This window comes from Caloenas nicobarica, chromosome 3 (genome assembly GCF_036013445.1).
Source record: "Caloenas nicobarica isolate bCalNic1 chromosome 3, bCalNic1.hap1, whole genome shotgun sequence".
Lineage (NCBI taxonomy): Eukaryota > Metazoa > Chordata > Aves > Columbiformes > Columbidae > Caloenas > Caloenas nicobarica.
In genome coordinates this window covers 99,377,811-99,391,291 of record NC_088247.1, presented here as the reverse complement: position 1 = coordinate 99,391,291, position 13,481 = coordinate 99,377,811, and the positions used below count along the sequence as shown (strand labels likewise).

The 13,481-nt window shown below is 37.8% G+C and overlaps 1 protein-coding gene across 1 annotated transcript in view; it reads left to right on the top strand.

Moving 5' to 3' along the window:
- Positions 1-13,481, top strand: part of USH2A (usherin) — a 393,053-nt gene that overhangs the window by 313,021 nt on the left and 66,551 nt on the right. The window contains exons 51-57 of the mRNA XM_065630575.1: positions 196-406; positions 790-987; positions 1,588-1,742; positions 3,522-3,720; positions 10,620-10,727; positions 11,247-11,430; positions 12,101-12,258. Of these exons, the coding sequence (XP_065486647.1) occupies positions 196-406; positions 790-987; positions 1,588-1,742; positions 3,522-3,720; positions 10,620-10,727; positions 11,247-11,430; positions 12,101-12,258 (1,213 nt within the window). The remainder of the gene's footprint in view (positions 1-195; positions 407-789; positions 988-1,587; positions 1,743-3,521; positions 3,721-10,619; positions 10,728-11,246; positions 11,431-12,100; positions 12,259-13,481) is intronic.

The following is a 13,481-nucleotide window of genomic DNA, read 5'->3' as shown; positions in this document are numbered from 1 at the left end:
AATAATTATAAAAGCATTGATGACCAAAGACTGTAGACAGACCAAAGCTGAAATGGTCTCCCATATACTAGACATATCGACACACTCAATGTGATTGCCTGATTTGTATGTTGCCTAAAGACAAATACTAATGGAAGCATCTGTAAAGAAAATAAGATGTGGTAAATATATTAAAATTGAATGTATATTCCTTAGGTAAAAGAAGAATGCAAAGCTAATATCCTCTGCCCTTTATCTATGGCGGCAACAGCACATTGCGGAAAGTGTGACTTTGATCCTAGGGAGAATATCTGCGCATGGATAAAAGGTTCACAGAGTGCTACAGAAAAGGAGATAAAAGAAGGTGTGTGTCCAACTGAAGAGGAGACCGTCTACACAGGAAGTCCAAACCAATATTCATTTACAGGTAAGGAAAATTGGCATATCAGGTGGTGATTTGCTAGTGTACTTACTTTGCTCTGGAGGAAAGGATGTCCTGAATGCTATCAGGTATTCTAATGAAATGCAAAGCAATTGTAGTGAAGTAGCATTCTTTAAGAAGTCATCTGTGAATCAGGACAGTATCTTCAGGGAAATGAGTCGCAAGAAATTCATTGAATACATAAGGTCTAAACCTGTGTTCATAAAAGTTGGTAGAAGTATTGCTATATCAGAAAGTGGCCTTGACTAAAGGAAATCTGTCTTTAAACACAGGAGTAGTCCCATAGGCACAGGATAAATTAAAAAAATAAATAAAAATATTGTATTTGGTGAGACTGAGATGATCCATATGTAACTTTCTTTTTCTAGACCTGAACCTCGAACCTTTTATCACATATGAGTACAGGGTGGCTGCTTGGAATAGCTACGGAAGAGGCTTCAGTGAAATTAGCAGAGCTGTCACTAAGCAAGATGTGCCACAGGGTGTAAGTCCACCAAAGTGGGCCAAAGTGGATAATCGGGAAGACATGATACTTCTAAACTGGGAAGAACCACTTCAACCAAATGGTATTGATACACGTTTAAAAAAAAAAAAAAAAATAGAGAGAGTATGTTCTATCATTCAATTGACAGTGTTCCAAACTCACAAAATGTTTCTTAATTAATCACTGGCACTGAAATATACATATTCCTAAACTCTGCAAGAAGAATTTGCTCTTGATTGAGGTCATTTTCATTGCGAATAAGCGTAGAGTCTAACTTCATAGAAGACAATTTAGGATGTCTCTAAGAAGTACCCAGAAGCCTCTTTTGAGAACAGTTGTAATGATGCTTGGCAAATATGATCAGAAAATAACAATCATATTACAACATGTTTGGGGACTCAGGGGTGGGAGGGGGAAAGGGTGATACTCAAGTTTCTTTCAGGAAATCTCGCTTGTGATTTTCAAAGAGTGAGAAAACTTGGAATAGCACTCTTAAAAATTGAGATGTACTGAGATGTTGTAGCTGGTAATTCACCTTAGCCATTTAAGCAGGATGATTGTCTGTTACAGTGGTCGCCTAGAGATTTCATTTAATATTTTCTGTGTGCAGAGTAGGTTGTTATAGCATACCATCACGCAGGATTTCTCAGCTAACAAAAGAGAAAACTTTTTTCTGCAATAGGTCTTATTATTCACTATATCATTCTCCGAAATGGAATCGAGCGTTTCAGAGGAACAGAAATGAGCTTCATAGACACAAGTGGTGTCCAGCCATACCAAGAAAATTCCTACCAGCTGCGAGCCTGCACTGTTGCTGGTTGCGCAGACAGCAGCCAGGTTAGTGAATTGGTCTGTATGGAACTGGTGCCAGAATTTTATCAGCCAGTGTGGTAACATAAAAATGCTTTTGGAAAGGTGTAATTTGAAGACATGCTGATTATTGAGTAAGTGAAGAACATCGATAATCTCATTTGGATTCAGCTACTGGCAGGCGATTATTTGGAACCTAAGGCTGATGCAAGTGGGTGGAAGAAGAAAGCAGCATCGCAGTCTTGGCAAAGATGAAATTGTACTGTAGGAACCGATGTTTGTTAAAGAGAAAGCTGCACATGATATAATAGAGCAAGGAATATTAAAATGCACTTTATCTAAGCCTTGAAATTAAATATTTTTTTCTCACTAGGAGGTCTATAGCCTCTTCTTCCTTGGTATTTCTTAGTTTGTCTGCTCCAGCTCTAGTCTATCAATTTGTTCAACAACCTTCTTATTCTGAGATTCCTTCCACTATATTACCCTTCACTGTCTGCACCTGCTTCAGGCTTTACACTCCCTTTGTGTACAACCTGCCTCTGCTTCAGTTTTAAGCAAAAATAATTTCTTCCTTCCCTTTGTCATTGCTTCCTTTCCTCTTGTATCACTTCAAATCACAGATGCCTTTCACCAGCATGACTATTTAACCAGCTCTACTTTCTATTTGGCAAAGTACTGGCCTTATTCATCACTTGGAAAAACTGTTTCTTAGGTGACTTCTGTTTCACAATAATATCGTTGCCTCTATGAAAATTAATTTCTAGGACTACAAGTGTAAGGTCTGTGGGGCAGAGGTGGGGAATAACAACTGTGCTTTGCTTTGTAATTACAATATCTATGTGATTGAAAAGTTGGGTTGTTTTGTTTTGTTTTCAGGTGTTTAAATGTTTTTCTTATTGTGCAAATCTCAGCCAAAATTATAAGAAACACTGATGCAGAGGGATGAAGATAGGCACATAGTGATCTGCAAGCTATATAGGCACAACTACTGCAACCATTGGCCTGAGCTAATAAATCCTGCTTATTTCACTTATCTGTGATTAAGGAGTTTAGTGTTGCAAACATTGAAGTCTGCAAGTAGAGACTGATTCTACCAAATGCACTAAGACAATATATTATAGAGGGCATATTTTATATTTAAAGCATAATATAAATACTTTATGGTGGTAATAATGGAAAAAGAAAAGTGATTCTCAAAGAGAAAAAGGTCTGACTCACTTATTAAAACTGTAATTTGGAAATGCCTCTGTAGGAGATGGTAGAGATCTGTCAATAGAAAATTAACTTTTTCCTTTTTCTTCTTTTTTTTTTTTTTTAGAAAGACCTTAACAACTGCAAAGTTATTCTATCTTTCAAAATCTTTGGTTTCCCTACAAAAATATTGAGTTGCAAATAACTACAAGAGAGTTCGGATTGCATGGGATATATGGAGGCTTAGCTCCATGTTTACTGGTGCTTAAAATATATGAAATCAGGCAGTTAAAATGCAGAGACACTGACAAACCATATGGAAGAGAGTTATCAAGAGTTTTCAAGCAATACAGTTTTTGTTGTTTCACTTTGTGCTATACACTGCAGCTAAAACGTGGTGAAACCTGTTGTGATAAATTGTAGACATAGACTTATGTAATGTATTCAAGGTCAGATTTCATTGTGAAAAAGGAGGAAAAAAGTAACTAGTTCTCCAGGACCTTGGTAATGATATGCCAGCCCAAACAACATTTTAAAACAAAAGTGACATTCTCATTGATCATGGTATCTAGTGTACTATTGCATTAAATTGCTGTTTAATTCATATGTCTTCAGGTAGTTGCAGTCACTGTCCAAGGAGTCCCAGAGAGTGTTCAGCCAGCAGACGTCAGTGCTTTGAACTCAACAGCGTTACATTTAAGCTGGATTGCACCCAAGAAACCAAATGGCATCATCAGAGAGTACCAGATCAGTCAAGTAGGAAAAGGACTTATATACACTGATGCTGCAAGCAGAATGCAGCACACAGTATCAGGTAAGGAGGCAGAGCTCTCTGACAGGCTAATGTCCTGTCCTTAAGACATAAAACAGTATTAACATATTAAAAATCCTACTCATCAGTAACTTCTAAATCCCCAGTACAGTGCACAGTTTAGAATGCTTTTTCATGACTTTATATATCTTAAATTTATTTTTTCAATAATTTCTGGCTGCTGTTTGTTAAAATATTGACAGATTTTATTTCAAAATTTTAAAATAAATCTATGCAGCTAGATTCAAGATGAACACTTTGTGGTGTGCTCGAGGTCTCAGGTATTCTGTGTAGGCTTGCCACTCCACACAGATTTAACTCTCTCTTTTACCGTCATTAATGTGCAGCAATGCAATTGAAGTCACTAGTGCTGCTGTGAATGTAGCAATGTAGGAGCAAGAAGGATCCAGTACTTTATGCCTGAGATAATAAAAAGGAAAGGAAAGGAAAACAGAAAGGGAAAGATCCTGGATTCTGTTTATAATCTCATATACTGCTTGTAGCCTTTTTCTAAATACTTGGTGAAATTTCACTAGCGTGTGTGTATCTGAAAGAAGCTTTACTCAAGGGATTGTGGGGGAAGATTTAACTCAGACCTCAAATGTATTATTTTCACGTATTCAATTTTTAGTTATATTTGGATGTTACACTGAAGCAAAATTACTTTTAGAAACGTTTCTATTGAACACCAAATAGGAACATAAGCATTCTGGGCTATCTTTTTCACTTTTTGACCTCAGATTGCTCATCAAATTCTTGTATTTATGTTTTTCAGAAATGCTTTTATTTTCCTTTTTTTTTTTTTCTTTTTCCACCTGAGTAGAAAATGTAGAGATTCATTTGATGTACACACCATCTGACAGCCTCCCAAAGAGTATAAGTTGACTTAGGGCACATAAAACCTATACAGCATATATGGCACTCTCAACCACCCCTCAAAGCATGAGCCCTGAGCTGAAGTAGATCTCTTAGTGCTTTAAAAGAGTTTGTCCTTGCTGTAGTCACTCACAGAGGAGTAAAGGATTGCTATTCCTCTTTGACAATATCATGCTCAAGTGTGAAATTCATCAACTGTATATTACGCCTGTCTCCATATTCAGTGCTTCTGGACATGAGATATTAGCTAGAGTATGCCAGCTGGTGGCACATGTTCTAGAATTGCTATTTTAAATTTCTACTGTAAAGAACACCTAACTAACAAGGAATGATTTATCAAACCCATTTGAAAAGTACTTCTCATGCTCCCACTTCCTTCCCAAAAGGCAGTTGCACCTCCGGAGTAACTGAGATTTTAATGCATACAATACTATTTTTCTTACTAGTTGGAAGGGTGAGGAAATGAAATTACTTTCTGAGAAACAAGGATCTTTTTTTCCTTTTGTGTGCCTGTTCTGTTAAGCCACTGCCCAATGCTGCCATGTTAAGCCAGGAGTGCAATAAGTGATGGTTCCTCCTAATGGTCACAATCAAATCTTGTGCTATTTTCTGCAGGACCTTCCTTGGGTAATAACATGTAATTCTTGACACTGATTTAGCAATGTGGATAATTATTGCCCTCTAAATTAAAAGAATAAGATAAAACAATCAAATTTATTTCATGCATACTCTCAAATGTTTGAACTGTCATGTTATTCCCTGTGGATGTATGTTTTCATTTTCTTATCTCGCTTTTTTTCTTTTCTTTTTTTTTTTTTTTTGACTGTATTTTTTCCCTGAGCAACAGTTGAACATTAATGAAGCTGTAGCATAAGTATTTCTTGAGACTTTGAATCTAGGGTCTTGCAAATAATAGACGAGAAGGCTAGCACCTTGCCACTGCACCATTGTCTTGCCGCTTATTTTTAATTACATCAAAGCTTTGGAAACATGATCCCACAAATGCTTTGTGGGAAGAGCGGTGAATGTGCTCATCATGTGAAATCCATAAATTGCTTATAATCCTCTCAAGATGTTAAAAAAAGCATTAAGTAATTGAAGACAGGAAGTCCTCAGTTAATTATTTAGAGGTGTTATCAATGCTTTAAGCAAACTGAAGCATTTTCTGCTATCTCACTGAGTTGAATGCCACTGGGACCTGGGGGCAGCAGCCATCATCTTCTCATATTCTCTAATGCAAACAGCACATGGCAGCTTGTCAATAAAAGACCTTTTTATATCATTTATTACTGAACACTTCCACTACCCTGTACAGAACAATTTGGATGACAGTTATGGCATTGTTTCACTTTGTGTTACTACTACTTTACAAATGGGCCTGCTAATGCTTTGCAGTGGGGGCCAGGCAGAGGGTGAGACTGAAGAAAATAATTAGAGGAATTGTAAAAGAAAGCTAAGAGTGCCCTCTTCAGCAGCAGCAGGTGGATTTATAGCAAAGGTTCTTCTCAGCTCCCCCTTTTTAGTACACTAAAGATAGTATCCCAAGTAAGAGGCTTTGTCAAGAATTTGTAGGACTGATCATCTTTAGGTAAAAGCCAAGCAAGATTGTTGATGTTTATTTTAGTAAAAGGAACAATATTAAGGAATACTTTATGACTGAATGGTTTGAAATTCTTTCATCTGAACGTATTCTCCATTTCACGGTAGTGAAAACTGAAGGGATACAGAAAGGTTGTCACTGGTCAACTCTATCTCCATGCAGCGCTGAATCATTAGTGCTATTTATCTAAAGGAAACTCTTGGGAGTGGAGGGGTTGTGTGAGGCTGTGGTCAGCAATCTGACATCCTCCTGAATAAAATTCCCATGGTGGAGCCCAGGAGTGTTAGCTTAGGAGCTAATTACTGACCTTGCTGGAGCCATACCCACAAATGGAGACAAACAGTATCAGAAGGAATTGATTTGGCTAATAGGGGAATACATTCTTAAAAAAAAAAAAACACAACACACACACACACACACACAAACAAACAACAAAAAACCCCACAAACAAAACAAAAAAAACCCAAAAAAACCCACAAAAACAAAACAAAAACAAACAAACAAAACCACACAAACAAACCATACCAAAACCCGCCACTGTTTCACAGCCTTTTGGCGAATGATGAACGCTGCCATAACAAAATAGACTCTTAAGTCAAATAAATAAATAAATAAACAGATAAAATAATAGAGCAAAAATGAAAAGGGAGAAGTATCCTCTAGTGAACAATCAAGCAGAGAAATTGGGAAAGCAAAATGCTGTTTATGTTTCAAGATTATCTTACTTGTTATTTTTATTATTAATTACATACATAGATTTGCACAGAGCTTTCCAAAGTGTACATAAGACAATGTGTTTAATGCAAAGCTTTAATAATCTAGATAAAAATCTGCAGTGACTGCTCCATGTATGACTAGAGGTTTCAGATACCAGAATTTCACCAATAAATTTAGTGAAACCATGTGCTCTTTTTTTAATGCCCATTTTTCTCTTTAAAGTGTAGTTGAAAATGAGTATTGCTTTATTATGCATGTTTCCTTTAAAAGTGAACATGACTCCCTTTAGGGGAATTCAAGTAATTTGTTGCCACAGTAATCTTTCCTATCCTGAAATGTTAAATACTTGGCTTTCCTCCATGCCTTTGCCTCTCCCTAGTCTGCAACTGTCATTTTCTCCCTTCTTACTTTTTTACGGCGCGTTCAGATGATTTTTCTTCTCCTCTAGTTCATGATTAGGTTACAGCCAGGGCTGTCCCTCAGAGTCATCTCTTTATTTTCTCTCCATGTCTTGTTCAATTTGTAAGCAGCCTGCATATCTTCCATTCAGTATTTTACCTTTCTACATAATTGTTGTTTATTCTTTCTCTCCATTCGTTTGTAATATATTCTAATTAAAATATCACCATAATGGCTATAAGCAAGGATTTGTTTATAAACAAAGATCTTGCACAGACTTTTTTCTTGTCACAGAATCAAATTGTTCTTGATGTAATTACAATTAGGCACATGAGCTACATCAAAAGTACGTTATTAAGGTCACAAAGCCAAGCACTTAAAAATTGACCTGGATAATACTTCTCAATTGACCTGTATAATCCTAATTCAGCCTCTCTCACACAAGCAGTCTGCATTACACAGTAGCGCAGTCCTTTATACATAGGATTACTGCTTCATTCAGTCCACAAGCTGTGTCTCTTCTGGGGGGGAATGCAAATAAGTAAATACCCCTGTATGTAGGACTGCTGCCTCAGCGTTTGCTGTTCGGTAGGTTTATTCCTTCTGGCAACCTCGGTGTAGATGGGCCTAATTCTGTATCTGCCCAAAGCTAAATTTCCTTTCTGTTTGGCAGAAGTCAGGGAGATGCAAGCCCAAGGTTTGTGTGAATGTGGAGCGCAGCAAGGCACGCAAACAGGGATGGTGCCAGCCCAGAGGGATGAAACGTGGATCGCTGATGGGCTGGTGGCAGTGGCCGCCAGAAGGAAGAATGGAGAGGGTTGGTGTCCTGGGCAGATGGCCAAGTGGCAGCACACAGGGCGGCCTCGCCGGTGCAGCGTGCCCCCACATCAGCTCTGCTGAGCTGCTGCCAGCCTGCCCCAGGGCCTTCCCCCAGCCCTGCCTTGGGGGCCAGGACCCCATTTCAGCCCAGCCTTCTGCCCTCCAACCCTGCTCAAAGCTGTGTTGGCCTCCTGCCCCTCCACGGGCCACACCAACACCGGGCCACCCACGGGCCCATGTCCCCAGGGAGGTGCCTGGGCTGGGGCTACCCCTGGCCTGCCCCACTCCACAGACAGGGCAGCGGGACAGACCCTGGCAGGTCTCTTAAATCCTGTGAGATGCTGGATTGAAAAGTTCCAGTGAGTGAATTGTGAGATGGCCCAGAGGGGAGATGGTCTCTGGATCAAGGCAGCTGGCTTCTGTCCTGGCTCTGCAGGGCGTTCATTTCTGTTCAGGCTACGGTACCGAGGAAGACACATCTCAAGCTTTCAAGCTTTCACAGCTTGTCACAACTACATCATCTTTATTTTTCAGACACCCTGCCTGAGACCTGGGGCGTGAATTGCTAATTCCTGAGCTCTCTGAGCTGCAGCTGAAGGCACTAGGGGTTGTGCTTGGATATATGAAGTTTTGCATGACACCAAGTCCTCTGACAACCAGGTCCCAGGCATCACAAATGGCCTCTTCTCAGGTCCAGGGACGTTTCAGTTTCTCTGCCTCTTTGTGTCTGCATCTTGTTTCTGAGCGAGCGAATTTTTTTTTCTTCTCTTTTTTCTTTTAATTCCTCTGTTATTGAAACAGGCCACTTGCAATGCTCAGCTGGTTGGTGTTAGTAAAGCAACTGTATGCACTAGGGGTGGACGCTACCAAAAAAGCTTCAAATTACATACAGGCCAGAGACCACTTGCTGGAGTGAATTTTCAATAGGACTGTGACACAGAGCCTGTATGCAAAAGGGATCAATTTGTATTGTACAGTGTCCTGATGCTGGGGTTTCCTAGTTTATGTGTGTTCAGTTATGCACTCTTAATATTTTCTCAGACTTTTTTGTTATAATTTGCTCCTCATCATTGTACTATTTGCCCCCTTTGCATTCATGAACAGGAACTTTTAAAAAATGTGTTATGAGGCGTTAACAAGAGGGTCCTTGAAAAAATGCAAGAGAGAGGTTTCCAGTGTCTGGTATCACTCTGAGTGAGTGATAATATCATTTTTAACATCAACTTTGAGACATACCCAAAAGAGTAGTTTGGCAAAGACCCTGTAATAACCTGGGCTGGAGCATGCCCTTTGAAGCATCTGATCAAATGGTTAAAGCTGAGCTCTGAGATGTTCAAGACAGGCTCACAGTGGTCTGCATCTTTAATGATTTAGCTGCAAGAGGCCTTTCATGGGTGTGCAGAAATGGCTATTTTGAAAGCTTAGTATCTTAGCCAAATTTCAAGTACAATTTTATGAGGAGTCCTAAAGTCAAATTCTTAAGCTGCAGGTAACTTGATGTCAAATCCAAAGGCATTGACACACAGGACAAGGATGTTCGAAAATTTCCAAGGAAAGGTCAAAGCAATATATTCTCTTTTAGTCTCATTCAAGGATGTCCAGCATAGAAGATCTGAAATGATAAAATAGTTTTTTAAAAAATACAGGTAACTAAAATTAATATCTTGTAATGGCTTGGTTGTCAGTATTGTTTCTAACTGCTTTATAGCATTTATGGTAAAATCTTGTAAAAAATAGGAAAAAATAGGGGGAAAATTTGAACAAATGTAAGTTGGGAAGGGGGCAAGAACAGACTGTCTTTTGACTTGTTTGCAAGATAGTAGAAGATTTCATGTTCAAGAGAGTATTTTGTTATCTTTTCTTATTGTTGCAAATATATTTGTAATACATTTTCAAAACATTACAGGCTCTTCAGCTTTTGAGTCCAAAACTCTAAGCAATTACACTTTCAGGTGCTTATCAGTTGGAAACCTTTGAATTTCTATGACCATAAACAGCGGTGGAGATTATGTCTGTGCCAAGAATGTTTAGATGCCTTCCAGTTAATTTTTAAGCATTTTATACAGGCAGAAACATAGGTTAAAAAACCCAATGAAACACACCTCAGAGACTGGCTGAATTTTCAGATGGTAATCTCTGTGGACATGTGGACCATTGTATCTATGTGGCAAGTGCCACCTAAGTGAATTAATTTGAAGTTAATTCAGGTATGTCTACATGAGGGGTATCCATAGAACCATTGCAGCATAGGCACACATTCAATCTGAATTGTTTTGTTAGGTCTTTTAAACTACTAGGGGATACATATCTAAATTAGGAATAATTCACCATTTCAGTGTTGTTCAGGTGTAAAATTAGAATGGCTCATACTTTTTTGTTTGATGAAAATACTAAAAGTTAACTTTAAGTCCAGTAACTTTCTATGTAGCGATACAATTCTTCGAATATCAGATGTCAACATCTCAGTCTAACCTCTCTTTGTTCTTTCTAGGTCTGCAGCCATACACTAATTACAGCTTCATCCTTACTGCATGCACATCTGCTGGGTGTGCTTATAGCCAACCATTTTCAGGTCAAACTTTACAAGCTGCTCCTCATGGTAAGGGAAGAAGGCATTCTTATAGAACTGCAAAGAAATGGTCATATGGGCTTGTATTTTCTGAAGGTTTAACAAGGTGTAAAACCTCACTATCATCCATCAAGCTATCATGTATAAATTTATGCAAGAGAATTCATCTCTCTCAGAATATTTGTATCTTAACACACTCTTTATACTGACTGCCTAGCATTACATTTCTACTTTCTTTTTGTAACAATTTCCCCAAGTTAGAATTAGCAGACGCATATTTTTTAAAGCACAAATAAATATGCATAGACATCTGGGAATATAAAGGCTGCAGCCTTTGGCCTCATTCTCCATTAACTTGTACCTTGTCTATTTGGTTGCATTTCATATCGGATTAATACAGAAAGTGTGTTAAATGTTGTCATTGTCTCTGGCAAAGTTTTATGTTTTTGTTACATTGCTGAAAGCAGCAGCACAAACTGTGGGGAAAAAAAAACCAAAACAACTTTATGTTTCTGGCATGAAATTAAAATAGTGTCCTGATATTAATAGGGGTATGGCCAAAACCTCATCACATCATAGTCAGCTCAACAGAAGTGGAAATCTACTGGACAGAACCAAAGAAACCCAATGGAATCGTTACTCAGTATCTATTATTTCGTGATGGAGAAGAGATTTTCCTGGGTGGCCGTACAGACCTGAATTTCACAGATGTTAACCTGCAGCCTAACAGTAGGTAAGGTGCATTAAAGAGCTCTGGTAACATGTGGAATATATTCAAAATACATGTACATGTGTTTGTGAAATATACAAAATACGAGTTACTCTTTTAACAACAGAAAAATCTCTTACAATATTACTTGATTACTGAAAAATCAGTAGCCTTTATCAAAGGACTTGCCTGTTTTTACTTTTCTTAGAAAAGCTCATTCTGATTCAAAGGAGGGAGGCCTTTTTTTTTTTTCATTGTTTGGTTGTTGCAGGCTCATTGGTTGTATTTTTCCCTCATGGAATATATTCAGAAAAATTTAAGTCTTTATACAGCAGACAGGAGTGAATATGGTTTATAATGTTTCCATGCATATGGAACATACTGGCTCAAAAGTAGCAGCTGCTGATTTTTTTATAGAGACCATTCTGAAATTGGCTTTGGCACTTTTTGAGTCAATACTTCTTTCTCTTATGTAAGCTAATGTGAATTTTAGTATTAAAATTATTATTATAAGTAAATAGTTACTTTTCTCACATTAAGAAATCTTAAAGGTGAAAATCTTCACTAATGCAGTAATTGTAATACTCTTTGTATAGCCTATTCACGTTAAATTGGTGAAAGTGGAACTGTTCTATTACTGATATGCCTAAAGCTTCTAACCGTAGTGTCTACTGATCTTTTTGTGTTTGTGCAGATATGTTTACCAGCTGGAAGCCAGCACTTGGGGCGGCAGCAACACTAGTGATAAATATGTTATACAAACACCAGTAGGAACACCAGAGAAAATTCATGTCCCATATAATGTCACAGTAATTGATGCATATTCTATATTTCTAGCTTGGGACATGCCAGGTAAAAATGTTTTTATGTAGTACTTTGTAGCAAAATGCAAAGATGGAAAAATTAGCATATTCAGGCAGGCAGCTGAATCGTTCTGATATTTTTATTTTTTGTGTTTGGTTTTAGTGTTTGTGTGATTTAAATAACCAGTGTCTAAAGCTGCTGTTTCCTAGAGACATTATTTTAATAATATTGACCTATGTACTTGACATAAGTATTGTGAGGATTAGCTGATCGAAGATCTGTATGTTAATTTGATCTTGTAAACTATTATTGAGTGCAAGTATTAAGGAAAAAAACCAACAAAACAAACCAAACCAACCAACCAACCAAACAAAACAAAAAAACCCCAAACAAACAAACAAACCCCACAACAACAAAACAATACAAAAATTACACTGAAAATAAGTTTTCCCTTCTGTTCAGACTAACCCGAGCTATCGACAGGGAAACCTGCCAGCCTTTCGGGTTGCTGATGTCTTGATAGCCATCCTGTCAATTAAAATGTTCATTTTTCCCTCAGGTATGCAATGCTGAGCTCTTTTTAACAAGAGGTGTAAGAGTGTGACACAGAGATCCTGATTGAGTAAATTTTATTTATCAGAGCACTATAGTGTTATGTGGAGGGTGGGTCAGCAAAATCCAAGAAATATTTTTCCTCTTGTTACTCTTCTGGCTGTCTTGGCCTTCTACAGAGGTAGACTAAGAAGGAATAATTGAATAATACCATATTTTTGTATGAGAGACCATGCTCTCTTTCATTAATATAGATTAATAAGTGATTGGTGTACTTTACTGATGTTATAAAAATTATATGCAGTAGTTATTGTGGGACGAGAGCATTGTAAATGAACAATTTTCTATCTAGTGCAGTTCATCTCCAGCAAGGTATTTCCCAGTTTCCAGATATTGTTTTTTTCAGTAGAAACTAGGTAATTTTTTTAAGAAACTTCAAATGTTTGCATCTTGCAATAATAACCATGTGTGTTTTATCAATGATCTCGGAGAAGTTTTTGATGTCTCCTCTTCCTAATTATTTGAGATGTTATTTCCTTGCATAGCAGTCACAGTAGAGTCAATTGGCATTAAAAATAAAGTCACCTAGAAAAAATGTTTTGCCTTCAAGGCTGGGATTGCAAGTATTGTGGCAGTGCTTAGCGGTGTTCACCCTACCCATTTAAGCAATGATTAATAAATCTATAATACCCTCAGCTGTCAATCTTTTAGTTTTCAGA